This window comes from Schistocerca gregaria, chromosome 2 (genome assembly GCF_023897955.1).
Source record: "Schistocerca gregaria isolate iqSchGreg1 chromosome 2, iqSchGreg1.2, whole genome shotgun sequence".
NCBI classification, from domain to species: Eukaryota; Metazoa; Arthropoda; class Insecta; order Orthoptera; family Acrididae; genus Schistocerca; species Schistocerca gregaria.
The window spans coordinates 103502325-103523797 of NC_064921.1; the positions used below are offsets into that span (position 1 = coordinate 103502325).

Genomic DNA, 21473 nt, shown 5'->3' on the forward strand with positions numbered 1-21473 from the left:
CGAAGTTTCATTCACACTGTACGTGCGCGCCAGCAAGTGGTATTTTGGAAGAGCCACACTCAAGGAGCCAGAGAGCCGCATGTGGCTAGCTCGCCGCGGTTTGCCGGATCTATACTAGGGTAATACGATACGTAGGTACTGTACCCATTTTAAGGGCAACGGTAATAAAAACCCGAGCTAATAGACGTCTATCGATTTCTGTTGTCGCCTGTCCGTTTTGGCCATTGCCTGCGCCCCTCCCATTCCGGACGCTGTTTTTGACGAGTTTACGCCAACAGGTACTTCACGTTACAGAGCGACTCCGAACACGATCGCAGACTGCACTGGCCGGCGGCAGGCAGCACCAATGGTTACCGTTTTTCCCAAAGCGAGGCATGCAGTACGCACCAACAGTATCGCCTGGCGCCAATGCCAGTTTCGGCGAGAGAACGCACCGATAACGATAGGATACAGCTTTTACCGGACAAACATACTGAATTCATCACTGAAAATGAGTTTTTCAGACTACGACGGAGAAAAGTTAATCAATGTGGTAAAATACTCTAATTTATGACGCTGGACATGAATACAGAAATGTTTTAGTGAAAGGTAACGTCTGGAAAGGTGTAGCTTGTGGGTTAAATAAAACAAAGTATATTAACGAATAGATTCATACAAGCTTTAACAATTATACACTGAAGAGCCAAAGAAACTGATACACGTGCGTAAGGTCCTCGCGAGCACGCAGAAGTGCAGCAACACGACGTGTCATGGACTCGACAAATGTTTAAAGTAGTTCTCGAGGGAATTGACAACGTGAATCACGCAGGTTTGTCCATCCTCTCGATACAGTCTGAAAAGAGACTCGTCCGACTAGGCAACATCTGTCTAGTCATCAGGAGCCCAATGTCTGTGTTGACGGGCGCAGGCGAAGCGTTTATGCCTAGCTTGGGTCCGTCAACACATAGTTTGTGTCGTGCAGTTATCAAGGGTACACGAGTGGACCTTCGGCTCCGAAAGCTCGTGTCGATGATGTTTACTTGAATGGTTCGCACGCCGACACGCTGATGCCCAGCACTGAAATCTGCAATTTGCGGAAGGGTTGCACTCACGTTGAACGATTCTCCTCAATAGTCGTTGGTCGCGTTCTTGCAGGATCTTTTTGCGGCCGCAGCGATGTCGGAGATTTGATGTTTTAGCGGATTCCTCATATTTACCGTACACTTGTGAAATGGTCGCACGGGAAAATCCGCACTTCATCGCTTCCTCGAAGATGGTGTCCCATCGCTCCACCGCCGACTATAACAACACGTTCAAACCCACTAAACTCATGATAACGTCCCATTGTAGGAGCGGTAACTCATCTAACAACTGCGCCAGACACTAGTTTATAGGCGTTGTCGACCGTAGCGCCGCATTCTGCCTGTTTACATATATCTGTATTTGAATTCGCATGCCTATACCACGTTCTTTGGCGCTTCGATGTAGTACGTATGTGTTAGAGGCAAAAGTGTGTATGTTGTCTTCTGTAAATCATTATTTACAATCGATTTAACGTCTGTCTCTTGCACCCACAGAACCTTATTCACTGCAGAAGAAATCTTTCTCTCTCCTTTCAAATTCATTGCTGCATAGATATAATCCTAAACCAGAAAAGCTAAGCATGTTGTTGTGGCAGGTTGCTTCATTAACATTAGAACTAGCAAATTTTGTAAACAACACGTCGTTCGGCGCCACAGCAGCTGGACTATGAAACACTTCAAACACATGGTTTAATAGCTCAAAGGAGTTTTGTCACACGACGAGCACCTCATAATCGGTAGTGTCACATTTGTTTATCTCGTTGTGATTAGAGACTCTCTTCGAATAAGCTTTCATCATACAATCTCTTACAGCAAACGCTTCGTCTGCCGGCCGGAGTGGCCGTGCGGTTCTAGGCGCTACAGTCTGGAACCGAGCGACCGCTACGGTCGCAGGTTCAAATCCTGCCTCGGGCATGGATATGTGTGATGTCCTTAGGTTAGTTAGGTTTAATTAGTTATAAGTTCTAGGTGACTGATGACCTTAGAAGTTAAGTCGCATAATGATGCTCAGAGCCATTTGAACAATTTTTTTGCTTCGTCTTTAATCAGGAAATTGCACCCGTCAAACACTTCAGTGGAGGGCTAATACACTTACTTGGTGCTATTTTCTTCCCCATAGCCGTTGTTAGAATATCCCATTGTCAGATTCTATCCGGCAAGCCAACATCAAGCCCAATGAATTTACATTTGGCATCCACAAAACCCAAAAAAACAAATGAATACAGAACATTTGTAGTTAAAAAACAGCGATTTACTCTTATCTTTTGCTTGTATGCAAACACGTTTTCCACTATGCGCAGTTAGATATATTTCCTTTATGCCATAATTCTAGTTCAGTACTTCTGAAATCTGATTAGTAGGAGTTGGCAACAATTAAGGCAACAGCCTTATTCTTAAAATCACAATTCCTTAAACGTAAGATAGTAATATACGATATGCATAGCTTTTTACCCACGACTTCACCCGTGTACGCCCATGCCTCATATACAGGGTGATCCAGAAAGAACGCCCCGCCCCCCCCCCCCCCCATTTTCAGCTGTTCACAAAAACTTCATTAACATAGGTCTTCATGATTACAAATGCAGATATGTTAGTGATTCTTTCGTGTTTCATGCGGTATATAACAATCACTTCGTGAAGATCACATCACTGATGAGCAGGAGCACTCGTGTAGACGAACTTTGAATGTCCTACGGAAAGTGTTCTCCAGTACAGCAACAGGAATTCGGGCGACTTTTATACAGATGTCGGTATTCAGCACCAGAAGGTTTGCAGGCCGATTTTCGATCACTCTGGACTTCAGATGCTCCCAGGGCAAGAAATCGGGAGCTGTCAGATCGGTTGAACTCATCGGCCAAGTCATGTCACAAACCGGGAGATGATACGTCCAGGGAACCTCTCACACAGTTCGTTTCACCGACAGAGGGTTGTGTGCGCAGTTGCGCTGTACTGTCGATACCCTGTGATTGGACGGGGTTGCTGTTGTAGCACAGGTAGTACAAAATTCCGCATCACGGACACGATGTCGTCCGGAGGTCACAGTACGTGTTACACCATTGTTGTTTCGAAAGAAATATATATCGAATCACAGTTCTCAGTGAGTCCACACCACACCGTTAATTTTGGGCTGTGTAGCGCTTGTTCATGGACTTGTTGTGGTTTTTTTTCGTTGCCCTTGACAATATGAATTGTGTGTAATCAGTCATCAAGCTGTCACCAAGTTCTGGACTAAACGCCCACATTTTCATAAACATGTAGCAAAACCGAACACGTGCGATCTTGTCGGTGAGCCTTAAGCGTTGCACTACCTTGTTTGTTTAGTGTATGCGATCGGCGGGGGAGCGATCGTCCATTACGTTTTGAATTTACGCCCGTACACGTTCAGTGTTTCAGTGTCTTGACACTTCGGGGTCGTCCAAGAGACTTACCATAGCGCACTGATCCTGCGCCACAACTATCCAGCGCTGTATGGTATGGCCACCCGGAATATGTAAATGATGGTGTAATCTGCGGAAATCTCGTTGGGTTCCTACTATTGACGTAGTTTCATTGTAAAGCTCTGCCACACGGATGCATGAAAACCTATCCTAGTGAAATTGGCTACTAACCAGATATCTGTGAAATCCGCACCTACTTTACCTGGAAACTACGTGCTCACTACGTCACAGAGTACCTGAAGTCTACCTGAGTGAGCTGAACCGTTCGCCATGTATTCCCCGATGTATAGGATATCCATACTTGTTTAAATGTGTGTCACGATGCGGGTGGAGATATGATTAAATTTATTGAAGAATTCGCCGTAAATATGGGTGACCGCTCAGGTGTGAACTATTGCAAAAAGTGGTTTTCTCGTGTCCAAGTTTTCAAATGACTCGTAACGAAGAAAAAGATGGGCCAACTTGGAACCAAGACCTGACGCCCAATTGTGTATTGTAAATATACGTTGATAAATGTAGATATAAACATGAAACCAGTTTTATAAAATCGCGTTTCTTCCCCTATTCGAAAATTATACTGAAGCAGTTCGTCTCAAAATTTTTGATTCCTGACATTATACTCCATCCATTAGAAGTCGCTTGCGAGGAACTGTCAGAAGCTTTCTGCAGATCTAGAAATATGGGATCAGTTAGATATCCCCTGCCGATAGGACTCGATATTTCATGAGAATAAAGAACTAGTGGTGTTTCACAAGAACTGTTTTACTGAATCCGTGGTGATTGTGTCAGTGGACCGTTTTCTTGGAGGTTATACATAATTATCGAACACAGTATAATTATTTTCCAAAATCCTACTGCAAATCAACGTTCGTTACATGAGTCCGTAATTCAGCGGATTGTTCCTACTGCCTTTCTTGAGTATTGGTGTGTCCTCTGCAATTTTCCAGTTTTTTTATTTTATTTCAGTTTTTTAAGAGAGATTTCGTCGAGCTATCTGTTATATATGATCCCTAAATATGGAGCTATTACATTAGTACACTCCGAAAGGAACGTAATTGGTATACAATCTTGACTGGAAGACATGTCTGTTTTAATTGATTTGTTTCGCTACACCGAGGATATCTACTTCTAAGTTATTTACGTTGGCAGCAGCTCTCGATTCGCACTCCTTATGTGGCTGAAGGAAGGTTTAGTAACTCCCCTTCAGTGGCTCCTTCATCGGTAACCTTACTATGCATTTTCAGACCTAATATGAAAAGTAATTACGCTTTGTCACCTTTCAAAAATTTTGTTCCTTTGTTTAAGTCATGATATTAACGTAAATTTTTTTATGAATATTTTGTTCTTTTAAAATGTACCTTTGTATACAATTATCTAATATTCGTGTATCTTACACTTTCGAAGATGGCAATGATAAGTAAGAATTATCCGGTAGTGTTGCTCCTGCAGAATTCTCACACCACTGCAAAGAGAAATGATATAGATATTAGTGTGAGTGCTGTTGAGAAACAACTAAAATTTAAGAAAGCTGCAGCACTCGACGGCATCTCTTATCAGATTGTATACCAGATATCCGTCCGAATTATCCTTCCATTAACCATAATCCATCATAGATCCTCGAACAAAAAAAGAGCCCAGTGGTCGGAAGAAAGCACAGGTCACACCAATATACATGAAACGTGTCAGAAGTGAATCATAAAACTAACGTCCAGTATCCTTGAGATCCATTTGTTGTAAAATCTTAGAACATATTGTGGGCGCAAACGTAATGCAGTATTTCGTCCATGCCAAACAGCATAGATTCCGAAAACATCGACCTTGTGAACTCGCAGTTTTCACACTTGATACCCTGAAGGCCATGGATCACGTCAAGGCAGTCAGGTAGATCCAGTATTTCTTGATTCCCGAAAAGCATTTAACTACGTACGACGTCTACGCTTACTGTCAAAAGTCCGATCGCATGGGGTATAAAGCGAAATTTCTGACTGCATTGATGATTTTTTTCGGTAGGGAGGACGCAGCTAGTTATCTTGGAGAGTCATCAACAGATGTAGGAGTAACTTAGTGTGTGCCACAGAGAAGTGTGTTGGGACCCCTGTTGCTGAAGTTGTGAAGTAATGATCTTACGGACAATATTTTAGTAACTCATACTTTTCGCGGATGATGTAGTTACTATGTGAAAAAAAAACAAGAAAAAAGTGCCCAAATATTCCATTAGATTTTTATAAGATTTCACAGTGACGAAACTATGGATAACAATTTACATAAAACTCTTAGAAATGTAAAATTATGCACTTCAAAAAACGAAAACGAGAGAATTGAAATAGGTCATTTATGTACTTCCGTGTAACTCTTGGCAGGGGCATAAATGGGACGATCACCTAGGCGCATTCGTAGGTAAAGCGGGGAGGGGGGGGGGGGGCGGCGGCACACTTCGGTTCATTGGTAGGATACTAAGGAGATGCAATCGCTATACAGAGGATACCGCATACAAAACACTCACACGTTCCTAGAATATTATTCAAGTGTGAGAGACCCGAACCATTTAGGGCTAAAAGAAGATACTCAACGAAAAAGAGAAAGAAAACACTAATTTTCATAGGTTTGTTAGACCAGTGGAGGAGAGCCATGGGGATGTTGATGAAACCGAAGTGGCAGAAACTTGAAAATGAAAGAAAACGATTCCTAGAAAGCCTAGTTTGTAAGATTCAAGAACCAGCTTTAAATGAAGAACCTTGGCGGGCGCGCGCGCGCGCCCACACACACACACACACACACACACCCGCGCGCGCGCACCAAAAAGAGTTTTGCATCACCCCGGTTCCCAGAGCTCCTGAAGATAGATGTTGACTGTGGATGTTATATCACAGACACAGTCTCTTGTTAAGAGATGTCACTAAACCCGCCCGAAGATGTAAACAACCATGCATGAGCAGCGCCTGTTACATGGTCCGACAGCCGATGAGTTCCAGTCATTCCACCAGGAAGAAGGTACACGGCTCGTGTTGTCTGTAGTTCAATCATGCGTAGACGGCCAATACCGCGGTTCGATCGCGTCCGCATTGTTACTTTGTGCCAGGAAGTGCTCTCAACAAGGGAAATGTCCAGGCGTCTCGGAGTGAACCAAAGCGACGTTGCTCGGACACGGAGGAGATACAGAGAGGCAGGAACTGTCGATGACATGCCTCGCTCAGGCCGCCCAAGGGCTACTACTGCAGTGAATGACCGCTATCTACGGATTATGGCTCGGAGGAACCCTGACAACAATGCCACCATTTTGAATAATGCTTTTAGTGCAGCCACAGGACGTCGTGTTATGACTCAAACAGTGCGCAATAGGCTGCATGGTGCGCAACTTCACTCCCGACGGCCACGTAACCCGGTACAAATGGGTCCAACAATGTGCCAAATGGCCCGCTCAGGATTGGCACCACGTTCTCTTCACCGATGATTGTCGCATATGCCATCAACCAGACATTCGTCGGAGACGTGTTTGGAGGCAGCCTGGGCATGCTGAACGCCTTAGACTCAGTGTCTAGCGAGTTTAGCAAGGTGAAGGTTCCCCACTGTTGTTGGGGTGGCATTATGTGGGGTCGACGTACGCCGCTGGTGGTCATGGAAGGCGCAGTAACGGCTGTACTATACGTGAATGCCATCCTCCGACCGATAGTGCAACAAATCTGCAGCATATTGGCTAGGCATTCGTATTCATGGACGACAATTCGCGCCCCAACGTGCACACCTCGTGAATGACTTCTTTCAGGATAACAATGTCGCTCGATTAGAGTGGCCATAAATGAACCCTTTTGAACATGCCTGGGATAGACTGAAAAGAGCTGTTTGTTCACGACGTTACTCACCAACTCCTCTGAGGGATCTACGCCGAATCGCCGTTGAGTGGGGCAATGTGGACCAACAGTGCGTTGATGAACTTGTAGATAGGATGCCACGACGAATACAGGCATGCATCAATGCAAGAGGACGTACTTCTGTGTACCGCGAGTTACCGTGTGTACAGCAATCTGGACCACCACCTCTGAAGGTCTCGCTGTATGGTGGTAGATGAGCAGTAAAAAGGGCGGAAATGATGTTGATCTGTTTTCCAATTTTCTGTATAGGTTCCGGAACTCTCGAAACCGAGGTGATGCAAAACTTTTTTTGATGTGTGTACAATACAATACACACACATACTACGTATCGGCCCAGTAGGGATACCGAGGACAGCTTAAAGACGAATTACAGCGCCCACTGAGGAGAAGTTTAAGTAATCACCCTTTCCGAGCTTCATACGTGAAGGAAACGCCAAGAAACCTTAATAACTGGTACAGTTACGGGTACTATTCTTCAGTGATTTTCACAGTATCGATGTGTATGTAGAATTATTATGGTGAAGAAAATAGTTCTCATTTTTTACGTCACATGAAGTGGACGCGCACACGTTGCGTTGGGAGTGGGAAAAGAATCTACGTACAGCTCATGTCACCTATACAGAATGAAACGTCTGCCTCGGTAGCTGCCCGGTGAATGCGGCGGATTGCTGACCGAAGGGGCCGGGTTAGATTCCCGGCCGGGTCGGAGGTTTTTCCTCTCATAGACTGGTGTGACACCTACAATGTGGTCACTATTCGTACTTGCAATTACTAAATTTATTTTCAACTTATTCTGTGGGATCATACCCACACCGTTTCTCCCTTCACTATTCGCATCAACGCGACAATTCATCTCCACGTCCTAGTTCTCTTGCGTTATTTCCACTCCATTGTGTCTCTTGTGCCTATGTCAGTTTCCCAGTCTCCATCATGTCGACGATAACTCTTCCTGTTCCAACCATTGGTTCAACATCCAAAGCTGCTACTCTTGTTAGGACCTGCTACTTTAACCTACCCTGTCCTTGACTCGATGGCCTTCGCATATTTGTCACAGAGGGCAGTGGTGTGATACGCACATCGACTGCGGGGAATGCCCTAGCATTTTTCGAGGCTAAACTTCTGTATATTTGATTTTTTTTGGGGGGGGGGGGATGTTGCCCATGAGCTTTTGTTAATCACTTGGACTATCCCTAGCTCTCCTGGCAGGTTTTGATTACACTGCGCCTAACACGCCTTTTGTAGCCGTCCTCTCCAGTGGAGACGCTACGCATTTGTTTCTTCCGCCACCGACGCCGTTACGAAGTCTTAACTTCGCCGCAGGTCCGACTGATTTCTTGTCCGTAACCTTGGCAAGAGGCCCTATGACAGTGTGCTGTCATCCGGAGCCATATAGACCCAGGATTTTTAATTTTTTTAAATTATTTTTAAAGGAAGCAAGGTTTCGTACGCTTCTTTCCTCGTATTTTTGAGATACGGCCCCTGGGCTTTCGGCCTGTAGTGGCACTTTGCATTGTAATGTTCTATATTTTGAGAAATTTCAATACTATTCGATGTTATCGTATATATAAGGAATGAGTTTTGTATCCCTTCTGTATTTTCACAATGAGTAACTTTCTTTCTCATTGTTTTTTGGGGTGTTTAATTGATTTTGTATTTGGATTTTTATTCGACGAATAACGAAAATGGAATAACTAACTCCACCGGAAAACGCGAAACAACCAGCAAGTAAACAGGTGAAAAATTTTTTCCACGGGAAATCTCTGTCGTTGAATGGAGATATAAGTAAATATGCATTCTCTGTGCAGCTCATTACAGTGCGCGGTCTCCAGTCCTGCAAGGGTCAGTGTGGCTTTTCACGGAACTTGCCTCGTACATACATTATCACTTTACGGAAAGGGTGGGCATCACACGATAATTTAGCTCGTTGAATTTGCGTTCGCCGTAGCGATGTCATTCACACATTCAACTGCCATGGTGGGAGAAAATGTTGAAGACCTGCCTCGTAGCAGTCACCCATGGTCAACATCAACACGACTTGTGGCCTATATTAAATCCCCTGTTATATGCACATTAGAATTGCGCTTTGTCGTTCTGAAGTAAAATGAGAGGGGTGCGTTGACGAACAAAGTACGGAGCGGCCCCCACACAATTAATTTGGCCTCTAGGCAACCCCCTCCTCCTCCTCCCACCCGCCTTGGCCGCGGCACGCAAGGGAACGCCTCGTTCAAGACATAATGCCCCCACGTTTGTAGGAGTGTGTCATGTGACATGACGCCGCTCCGTCCTATCGAGGCCAATTTGGGGGCTGTGCATATCTTCCAACTAATGGTTGTTTTCCAGCCCTCCAGTTACCAGTTTGGTGATAGAATGGGCTGTAAAGACGATAGCTCATGAACCCACCATTCCTATCTTCAGGAGGAACGAATGTATGGAATGGAATGACGTGACCTGCAGTATCTTCTGACACGAAGCCAATTGGGACAGTTAAGACATACAATGGGTTGTCACTAGAACCCCTCTCGCACCGTTTAATAGTTGGGAAGGCTACAGCAGCAACGTCTCGACCAGATTTTGCTTTCACAGAGGCTCAGAGTTCCACTTTCGAAAAGAGTGCCTTTTTTTGGCTACCGTTTTGATTTTGATTCACTACTTTTTTAGTTTCGTAATGCTTATTCTTTCATTCCCTATTCCTCTAGCATGTAAGCTTACACTCTTACTCAGACATGCTGGTTGTGCAAAACTTTCTTTGGCCAGTTTATTTCTTCTGTTACTGTCAACTGCCATTGCACCCCAGACATTCTTCTCGGCGTTTGTCAAATAAAAATATTGATCACATAATTTGGCTTTTCTTCTCCTTTATTACGAATCGAACAGGTAGTGTTATTTACACTGAGGTAAACTTGTGTGTCTGGAGGGGGGGTATATTCGTCTACTCGTTTCGTCTTGAGTTGAAGCTCACCCTTGGGTACATGTTTGCTTGGAAATAAATTTTGATTTTGGATAGGTTCCGCTTTGAGCAAAGTTTTTTTTTTTTTTTCTTCCTTTCGCTGAAGTCACAGCATCCTCAGGGGATTTAATTTTCTTTTTATTACATGACAATAGAATTGCACTCCTCACACACCAGTGTTCGGTGTAAATTACAGTAAGTTCTTTATGGTTGCAAATGACAAACTATGAAAGAAAAACACCTGTAACCCAAAATACAGAAAGCCACAAATTAAGGCACGTCGTAACAAGGCATAAATAAAAAGCAATCGGCTATTATCGAATCTGTGAATAAGTTTCCTAAAAACTGAAATTTATATATGCTTCGGGAAAGATGTCCAGTATGTTCTTGGTTTGTATTGTTTGAATTTAAAAACTTCGTATTTATAAGGCAGGGCCTGAGTTCACGCAGTATACATTCTGTTCTTCTGTATTCGCTGCTGCTTCTAGTGATCTTGATAGCAAAGTAGAAAACAACTTCATTTTTCTTAATCATCTGTAGAGTAAAAAGGATTATTTTTCTCTTTTACTTTTAAATTTTTAGTTCCTTTGTTAATTTAATATTTATTTTGACTGTGATTTTAAATTACAATATTTCTGTGTATAATTTTCTTTGTATAACCTCAAAATGGTCCTCACTTGACGACTAATGGCGGTCGTGTCATTTCACAGACTGATACAACTACAACTTCATTTTAAAATACGAAGTACGATGGTTTACATATGATTTTTTACGACAGGGAAAGGCGCCTGTGACTACTGAATCGTAACCCCCCCTCCATACACACACACACTTTCTCATCAGCCAGAAATTATGACCATCTACCGAATAGCCGGTATGTCCATCTTTGGCACAGGTAACAGCGGCGACGCGTCGTGGCAAATAAAGCAGTGCAGTGAGGCCTTGATAGTTCGCTAGAGGTTGTGGGCATGACATCTGCCCACACAAGTTACCCAGTATGCATGGCCGGTTTGGAGATTTTCTCTGCCCCGGGACTGGATTTTGTGTTGTCCTCATTATTTCATCATCATTCATGACCTTTGCTAGATTGAATTGAGTTAAAAATTTCGACTTCCCCCGGCGCTGATAACCGCGCAGTTGAGAGACCCACAAACCAAACAAAATAATAATAATAATCACCCAGTGCACGTGAATTCTGGGGGCAGACGATGAACTCTTGACGCAACCTTCAATCACATCTCAAATGTGTTCGATCTGGTTCAGGTATGATGTGTTGGGGGAGGGGCAGCACATCAGTTGGAGCTCGCCACTGTGTTCCTCGAACCACTCCATCACACCCCTGGCCTCGTGACATGGCGCATTATCTCGTTGAAAAATGCCTCTGTCGTCGGGAAACATGATCGTCATGAAGGGGTGTATGTGATTTGCAACCATCTTGCGATACCGCTTGGCCGTCATGGTACCTCCCACGAGCTGCACTGGACTCAAAGATGACCTCGTGAATGTTCCCCAGAGCATATTGAGCCGCCGCCAGCTTGTCTCCGTCCCTCAGTACAGGTGTCAAGGAGCTATTCCCCTGGAAGACGACGGATTCGCGCCCTCCCATCGACATTATGAAGGTATCGGTATTCGACAGACTATCCAATGCTCTACCACTGCGCCAGTGTCCAGTGCCGATGGTCACGTGTCCATTTCAGTCGTGGTGTTAATATTAGCACATACTGCGGACCACCATCGTTAGGAGTACTTATTGTACTGTGTGTTCAGGCATACTTATACTCCGCCCAGCATAAAAGTCTGATGTTAATTCCGCCACAGTTCGCCGACTGTCCTGTTTTACCAATCTGCCCAGCCATCTGTAATTAGGGGTGGCCACCCAACCCCACGTCGTCTGGACGTGGTTTCACTATTATGGACATGTGCGAAAGAACAGACACCCATATCCATATAAGTATATAATTTGGCAATACCGGCCATGACCTCCTCCTGTGCGGATGCACGCACGTTCCCCGAACTCTTACGGGGCTTGGTAAGAATGTCTTCCACGAATAATGAGTGTGTTGGGTTGGGACACTACGAATGTAGTGTGTGGACATACAAGGTGAGAATGTGGGTCTCGCGGGAGGCGTGCGCAAGATAGTCCCTGCAGTCGCACTATCCTCTGTGCCCTCGGTGGTTCAGATGGGTAGAGCGTCAGCCATGTAAGCAGGGGATCCCGGGTTCGAGTCCCGGCCGTGCCACACATTTGCACCTGTCCATGTTGATATATATATATATCAAAGTCTGTCAGCAGCTGACGCTATTAATATAATTCTAATTTGGTTTCACCATGTGTTCAAGAAACCACAGGACTCCTCAAAGACCCGACAACTCTTGTAGTTTCGAAATGCTCGTGCCGAGCGATCACAATCTGCCTTCGGTCAAACTCAGAAATTTTGCGCGCCTTCCCCATTCTCCACACGGACTGCACGTTCACCGGATACGACATGTACTGTGCGTGTGTCTGATTAGCAGTTACTTCTCGCCATTTGACGCTGCTATCGCCTGGACGAGTTTACACCCATATTAAGTAAGTCGATGGTCATAATGTTCTTGCTGATTATTTTATGTCATACAAACATATGTAAACCCATCTGACGATGGAGGTTTAAGCATTCGAAACGCGTTGTGAATGCAAGGAAACAGTGACAGGTAACAGTAAACTTGTGTCTTTCGAACTACTACTTCCATTCATCCTATTTCGTATTATCCAATTCAGAAACCAACACTTAAATCAAAACGGGATACTTAAATATGAATACTTTTCTGTCTGACGTTTGTCATTAGGGTTTTCCAAAAAAGTTGTGTACGCTGAACTGCAAGGCAGAAGCATATAATAAAGCATATTGTTGCTGTTGTTACAGCCTTCGGCGCCACTGCCGATTTGTGGGGAATGCTTGGGCACGGCGTCGCGCAACAAGAACGGCCGTGCGGAGGAACTGCGCAAGTGTGCCGGCTGCGGGAGCTCGGTGCACCTGTCGTGCCTAGCGCAAGAGCTGGCCACCGTGCTGTCTGCGGGCTCCACGTGGCACTGCGAAGAGTGCCGCACCTGCGCCGGCTGCTCCCAGCCCAAGGACCAGGTACGCCAAAACTAATTAGCGTGGCGTTTCAGGTGTAGCGATGGTGAGACCCGTGCTTGCAGCGCCCAGAGGGTAAGGGGGTGCGTGTAGGTGTCCTGGCGGACGAGGATCTAAGTTTTCCTGGAGTATTTTCTTATATTGTGAACAGAACTGGTACACAGGTGCTCCTGTACTCAAAGATACTGCACATGGAAAGTGCCGGTAACAGAATCACATTCTGCAAAAATAAAACTGGATTTCTGATTAGGCTTTCTGACTGGGACCCATAAGCAAGGGATGGCGATTATCGCTGAAACAACCGGTTTTCTGTTATACAGTTATTTAAGAGCGCCAGTTTAACCATGTCTATTAAATTCGCGTAAAATGATCGGTCCTGAAATAACTGATTTTCGGTTTTTTATTCCTACTATTTCCTATAATAAAGTTTAACTCCCTCAGTTTCAAGATACTTGCAATCAAAATATTAAACTAAATAGATAAATAAAAGATGACATAGCCCGTCTACCGTTCGCTGCTTTTCGTAACAGGTGAGAAGTGTTTGAATACTACAAGAAATCATCATTATTCTTCTATTGATTCTATTTTTTTTTTAAACTCTGCTCAAAAATCGTCTTGTAATACCACAATTTGGGCATTGCTACTACTCAGTGCTAAGGGTGAAAACTGATGCTGAAGAACTCTCTTTATCTTGGTAATTTGTCCGTTTTCAAGGGCTAAAAGTAGATAAAGGCATATTATGTGGATATAGGCAGGTGATAAGCTATTTTATAACGGGTGTTCGGGAAGTAAGGACGAATTTGAATCTTGCACCCTTTTTTTTTAATATGACTGTTGGCAGCTGTGGTTTTTTCATGTTTGTTACCTGCGATCCTTCCTATTAGTAGCCTGATAGCTTTTGTGTGGTGAGAATTGTTCGTTGACGTTTAATTTCGTCATGGAGGAGATGACAACTTAGCAACATATCCAAGTGATGAAAGGTTATTACAGAAGCAGTGTGAAAGTCCCACGGCAACCGTTCCTGAATTGCTTATGACATCTCTGATGTAATGCTGTTCCAACCGAATGATGAGTTCGGAAGTTGGTCCGGACATTTGAGACCACTGGTTCTGTCTCGGACGTTAAGGAAATGAGACGACCGTGTCCCATCGTATGTGAAAATTTGACCGTAAGCTCCAGAAAGTTGGTTCGCCGACGTGCTCTACAATTGAATTTATCACTAAGTTCCCTGCATGAAATCCTTTCAATAGATTTGAAAATCGTTGAGTACAAGATTTTGGGGTAACGAAAATCCGCGTGTGACTGCTTAAGGTCAGGTGCATCAAAGGCGCACGAATGTGTGGTGTGGGTTCTGGGCAAGAGAAGTGATCGGCCCGCACTTGCTTTGAAAATGATGAGGGGCTAGCGTCACTGTGGACGGCGACCGTTACCGAAACAATGCTTCCTGATTGGTTTTTCACTCTTATTGATGAAAATGACGATATTTGGTTTCAGCAAGATGGTGCGACGAGTCACACAACCCGTGAAACGATTGGTCTGCTGAATGACAAGTTTCCCCAACAATTCTCTTTTTGCATGGCAACCAGGAATTGACTGCCAGATAATGCGATGTTAAACCTTGTGACAGTTTTGCAGGGATTTGTGAAATCAAAAGTGTACCTGAACAAATGACCAACTATGCACCAATTGAAGGATGAAATTAAAGGGTTATTAACGGTATCCCTTCAGATGTTTGTGAACGCATCTTCGAGACGTGAGAATCCAGCTCAAACGTATGACAAGACAAACATTGACATTTTCGTGGCTTTGTAATGGAGGTGAAGAAACTCGTGCTTTGCAACATTTTGAAAAAAATTCTGTTGAATGTCTGGGCAAAAGGAACCTCTCTCTAAGATTAAAATTCCATTAATTCCATTTGCAATTGTTAGGAATAGTAGTAGATGGTCTCTCAAACAATTCGAAAGCTTAGGAGATTGCCTGAACTACTACCTTCCCAAATTGCCAAAGGTGGGTGGGCCCCTATGAAGGAACCCCAGTTAGAAGGAGCGTGCCATCAGAGACGCTGGCAGTCATGGGGATTTTCTCATAATGAGTCAGTCGTCATCTTTGCGGCCCATGTCTACCATACTGAAGACGGTCAGTCCTTTGCAACGGCAAATCCTTTTCTAATTCAGAAAGATGTTTATGCAATTGCCAGCCCTGTGAAATCCTGCTCTTTTTTTATGCATTGGTACACTCTGCCTTTGGAGCCTACTCCTGATTCTCAAGCACAACTGCTTGCCGTTTTGCTTCTCAATGGCTATCCTGTTTGTGTTGAGGACCAATTTTTCCTGTGGTGTAATTTACACTGGGCTGCTCAACAGTCTGACCGAGGGCAAAATGCAAACGTACCTCTCTCACTAGGGCGTCATTGCTGTCCATTGGGTGATGAAAAAGGTAGATTCTTCCTTAGTGCCCATACAAATACTTTTTCTCACCTTTGATAGAGTGGTTCTTCCATCCAAGATCAAAGCAGGCTATGGTACCTTGTGAACCCGTTGCACGGCTGCTGCCGTCATCGTTTCAACCACACTCGAATGTTGTTGTCAATACCTGGCCACATGTGTAACCTTGTGATAGGGATGTACACGAAGGCAATTGTCTGCTTCCTTCCCCCCCCCCCTCCCCTCCCCCCCTGTATCAACTGCAATGGCGACTATGCCACCTTGTCTCGAGATGGTCCTGTGTATCTCGAGGAATGGGCTGTCCAGGAAATCAAGGTAAGTAAAAAGTATCCTACCCGGTCGTTGGCAAGTTATTGGCTAGTCGCAAACCCTGAATTCTACCGTCTGGCACTTACAGTACTGTTCTTGCGACATCTCGCTCCATGAAGGACATTACGTGCAGACATGCTACCTTGAATTCAGCTCTTGAGGTTGTGAAATCACCCAGTGTCATAGTATCATTGCTGTCTCCTTGTCCAGCTGTGCAACAAGCCATCAAACTCTCGCCGCCAATGGGGCAAAGGTACCAGCTACACAGCTGGCAGGCCAGGAAGGACAGAAAGAATGCTCCCATGAAGACTTCCTGTGTCAGTCCAGCCAACCAACACCTGAGTCTTCCTCTGCTAACCGGAAAGGCTCGAAGAAGTCGAAGGCAAACAGTCTTCTCATTCGCCAACTCAAAGATCCTTTTTGACGGTGTCGCCACGTGATAACCTTGCCCGTCCGGCTTCTGTGTCTCTGGTGCGCACCATCAACCGTTTTTCTGTGCTGGACTCTGCAGGCCAACAGCAGAAAAAAAGCTGACGCTTCCTTAGATCTCATGGAGCAAGGTCCTCCTGCCTCTGTGCCCTGAAGCTGTCAGCCTTCACAGGCTGGCACTCGGCAACTGCCGAGGTGACACACCTTCATTTTTTCCTCGTCGTGACTCACCAATGAAATGTATGCCGCCTTCAATTTGACAAAGAGGATTTGCGGCTGCTGTTAGAATCACAGTGTCCACTTGTTCTGTGCCTTCAGGAAACAAAATTGCTTCCTCAAGATCACTTTGAGCTTTTGCATTCCTTCCAGGTCGGTTTTGACCTTCCTCCCTGAGGTCGACATTCCGTTTCATGGGGGCGTCATGCTTCTCATACGGGATGATGTTCATAGTCAATCCATCTCCCTGAATACCCATTTTCAAGCTGTTGCAGTTTGCTTCCTCACTTGACCTGTTCCTTTTGTACTACTTACACCCCTCCGTCATTCTGTGCAGGGCAGACTTCCTCTAGATTATTGGGCAGCTGCCCCATCCCTATCTGCTGCTCGTTGAACTTAATGCCTACCATCCCCTTTGGGTTTCCCAGAACATGTCCAAAGAGGTGCCCTCTTGGCTGACCCCTTAATCAACTTAACCTCTTCCACATTTACACAGGAGCACCCATGTTCCTTTCAGACTTCTCACTCACCTGTTCCCATTTGGATCTATGCTTCTGTACTGCCCAGCTTGCCTATTGTCTTGAGTGGTCCATTCTCTCTGACACACACTCGAGCGATCATTTCCCATCTGCTATTGGTTTGCTGACTCCTACCCCAACTCTGTTCAGACTAAGCTTACTAAGGCCGACTGGAGGCTTTATTCCTCTCTGGCAACCTTTGATGAAAAAGATTTTCCCAGTTGTTATAACCAGGTGGAATACCATACGAATGTTATCATTACCGCAGCAGAACATTCCATTCCTTGCGCTTCCTCTTTACCATCTCATGCCATGGTAGCTTCGTGGACAGAAGTGTGCCGTGGGGCAATGTGCACATGGAGACAAACTGTCCTTGTTTTTAACTGTCGTTTTATGATGGCAAACTGCATTTATTATAAACAAATGCATGCACAGTGCCATCACGTTCTTCGAGATAGTGAGAAAGCTAGCTGGATTTCATCCACTAGTTCTTTTAACAGTTACACTCTCACGTGGGCCAATCTCCAATGGCTCTCTGGTACCACAATCCATTCGCCAATTTCCGGCCTGACAGTAGCAAACGATGTCATCGTGGGCCCAATTGCTATCTCCAACACCTTAGGCTCCCATTTTGCGGAGATTTCATGCTCCTCCCAATGTCGTCCTGCCTTCCTCCATCAGAAACTAGTGGAGGAGACTTGTGCGATACCCTTCTCTTCTCAGAATTGTGAGAGCTACATTGCTATCTTTACTAGGAGGTAGCTAGGTCATGTTCTCACTTCATCCCGATCCTGCGCCCCAGGGCCAGACAATGTTCACATTCAGATGTTACAGCACTTTTCTCTTGCGAGCAAGAACTTTCTGCTTCATACTTATGCATTTGGGCACAGGGCACGTTTCCCAAGCGTCGGCATGATGCTATTGTCATACTCATACCTTAGCCCTGTAAGGACAAATACCTTCCTTCTAACTTCTGCCCCATTTCCCTCACCAGCTGTGTTTGCAAAATGATGGAACGTATGTATTGTGTCCGGCTGGTATGGTGGCTCGAGTATTGCAAATTTACTAACCACTGCTCAGTGTAGATTTCTGCAGTTCACCATCTTGTCTCTTTGTCCACCCATGTCATGCAAAGTTTCCTGTGGAAATCCCAGACTGTGGCCGTGTTTCTCGATTTGGAGAAAGCCTATGACACCTGCTGGAAGACTGGTATCCTTTGTACTCTCTACACATGGGGCTTCAGTGGCCACCTGCCCTGTTCCCTTCAGGAATCTTTAAAAGACAGAGTTTTCAAGGTACATGGGGGTTCTACATTGAGAGACACTTTTATCCATAAAAACGGTGTGCCTCAGGGTTCTGTCCTGAGTGCCATTCTCTTTGCTATTGCCATTAAAACTATAGTGGCCTACCTCCCACTGGGCATCTCAGATTCCCTTTTTGGTAACGATTTTGCCATCTATTCAGTTCTCCACAGACTTGTCTCATTTAGCAGCAGTGTCTCAGACACTGTTACTCATGGAGCATCGGCAGTGGCTTTTGTTTTTCCACTGATAGAACCGTTTTTATGAATTCTGGTGGCACAATTACTTTCTTGCACCGTCTTTACATCTTGGGCCTGTTGCTCTTGTGTTTGTTGAAACTATCAAATTCCTGGGGCTCATGCTTGATAGGAAATTTTCTTCGTCCTCCCACGTGTCTTATCCTCAATGGTACTTCCTGGGGTGCAGATCAAACCACACTTTTCCACATGTACCACTCCACCACCCGTTCATAATGAAGCTATGGGTGTTCTGTTTATGCATGTGCATGTCAGTCACTCTTACGCCGTCTCAATACTATCCACCAGCATGGCATCGGTATGACCACTGGCGCCTTTTACACTAGGCAGTTGAGAGCCTGTATGCAGAATCTGCCAAACTACTTCTGTCCTACCACTGCAACTTTCTCCTCAGCAAATATGCTTGCCGTTTGTCTGCCATGTGTGGCCACCGATCCTATGTCTCCTCCTTTGATGACTCTTTTGATCACTAGTATGGAGGGCATCTCTTTTCTGTTACCTTCTGGATTTTGCTTTCTGCTCCTTCTGTGGCAGCATAACTTCACGCTCTCTGCAACTTTCCCAGTGGTTTGAACCCTTCCACAACTTGGCTACGTGCAGCGGCCCGTGTTCACCTTTACCTTTACCTTCAGTTTCACAACTTTTGCATGGAGTTTCATGCTAGTGCCTTCGTGTAAACTAATGTCTCTTTGTCATTCTTGCCGACATTTTTTGGTATTGGCTTCCGGAATACTGCTCAGTATTTACATCAGAGCTATTTGCTCTACATCAGGCCACACAGTACATCTGACGACACAGGCCTTTAAATTGCCTCATCTGCTCAGACTCAAGAGTTTCACATACAGCTGGCTATCACTACATTACAAATGCTGGACACATTACACCATTGTGGGATACGATTGGCAACTGGCATTTTTGGACTAGGCGCACGATTGGCGTCCTAATGGTGGCAGCAGTTAGACAATTGTAGTTTCTGCACCAACAAAAGGTGATTTGTGTGTGTGTGTGTGTGTGTGTGTGTGTGTGTGTGTGTGTGTGTGTGTGTGTGTGTGTGTGTGTTTTACACATCTGCTGCTCTTTCCAGATATGGAGATCCACCTCTCGCTACTACTGAAATTAGCTGAGGATGCTCAGCCGCTGACCTGCTTTTATTGTTTACTTGTGAAGGGGTTTTTTATCACTCTAGGTGAGGTGCCTCAGCCTTGTCAGCCCATTGAAGTGTTGGCATGATGCTCTGTTGCCTCCTCAGCCCCAACCGGACAGTGGCTGACTGGGCTTGGTGGTCTGCCCCAGGCTTGCAGGCTTGCCCTATCCATTCTTTTGCTCTTTCCCCTTTCTCACGTGTTGTGTTTGACTGTGTGTTCTTCCTCTGTTTTCCAGTGTTTCTCTCACCCTGTCCATGTAGCTAGCTTTTTTTTGGGGAGGGGGGGAGGGGCTGGTAAGTGTCCCCATCGCACTGTTGGCCTTCGATGACCTCCAGCTGCTCCCTGCATGGGACACCTTGCCCATAATTCTTACTTTCCCCCTTCCTTCTTCATTGTTCCTTTCTCCAGTCTTTGTTGGCCATGTACACCTTGCGGTTTTCTTTTTTTGGGTTTTGCACACTAGCCCATTCTTCGATATGAACTTTTGTTGACTTGCTTGTTCCAGGTAGGAGGGACTGGTGGCCTTGGAGTTAGGTCCCTTCAGTCATTAAACCAACATAATGTTCCTTGTGAAAATCAACAGAATTGACAGCTGCTTAGACGGCTATTAGGATGTCCACGCCGGTGGTTGTGCTAAATTATGGTGAATTTGACAAGTCCTGGCACATATGCGGAGAAAAACTGGCACTTGTAACCAATTTACATTCAGTGGGCACAAAAGATTTGCAGCTCATTGATGCTCTCTTGTTCTGAACTCACCATCAGCAAACAGTTTTTTTAGCTCATACTGTGGTAAATGGAACCTTATAATTTGCTTGTGCCACTGGACTGTCATTACTGCCACCTTGAAGTATTGAAAACAGTACTACTTCATAATTTAAATGAGAGACATGCTGAATGAACGTTGTAGACATCTTGTGACAAAAGCAACTTCCATCACATTCTTCAGATGTCATCCAACTGCTCATTTTACCCTCAGTTAACTGTCCCATCCATTCATAATCCAAAAGTAAGCTGTATTCATCTTTTTGAAATATAATGGTGTTCTATGCCTAACTCCTACTTTCAGGGATATACAGACACATATTGAACATTTTGAATTTTCTTACTTTTCTTACTTTAACTCATTTTTAAATGATGGCAAGTCTACACGTATTCGTTTCTTTTATGAACACTGCATTTTCTTGTGCTTGTGAAACAATGTGTACTATCTAGTGATTGCTTCTCATCAACTTCGCCAGCTAAGGCCTTTATTCCAATTGACAAGACCTGCCCCAGTGTATGCTTGAACGCAATCAACGTTTACGTGCAGCACTGTATTCTCTTGAACCACAGGAAGCTTTTTTCTGCCTCGTCCTAGACTGTGAATGAAGCTGTATGGTCTGTTAAAGCTATCTTGGCAAAATGACTTTAATGTTTTGCT

At 44.8% G+C, this 21473-nt stretch overlaps 1 protein-coding gene across 4 annotated transcripts in view; it reads left to right on the plus strand.

Moving 5' to 3' along the window:
* The window catches only part of LOC126336441 (histone acetyltransferase KAT6B), a 241790-nt gene that overhangs the window by 152337 nt on the left and 67980 nt on the right, over positions 1-21473 (plus strand). For all 4 annotated transcript variants that reach the window (XM_050000140.1, XM_050000142.1, XM_050000143.1 and 1 more), the window contains exon 3: positions 13219-13434. In XM_050000140.1, coding sequence (XP_049856097.1) covers positions 13219-13434 — 216 coding nt within the window. The remainder of the gene's footprint in view (positions 1-13218; positions 13435-21473) is intronic.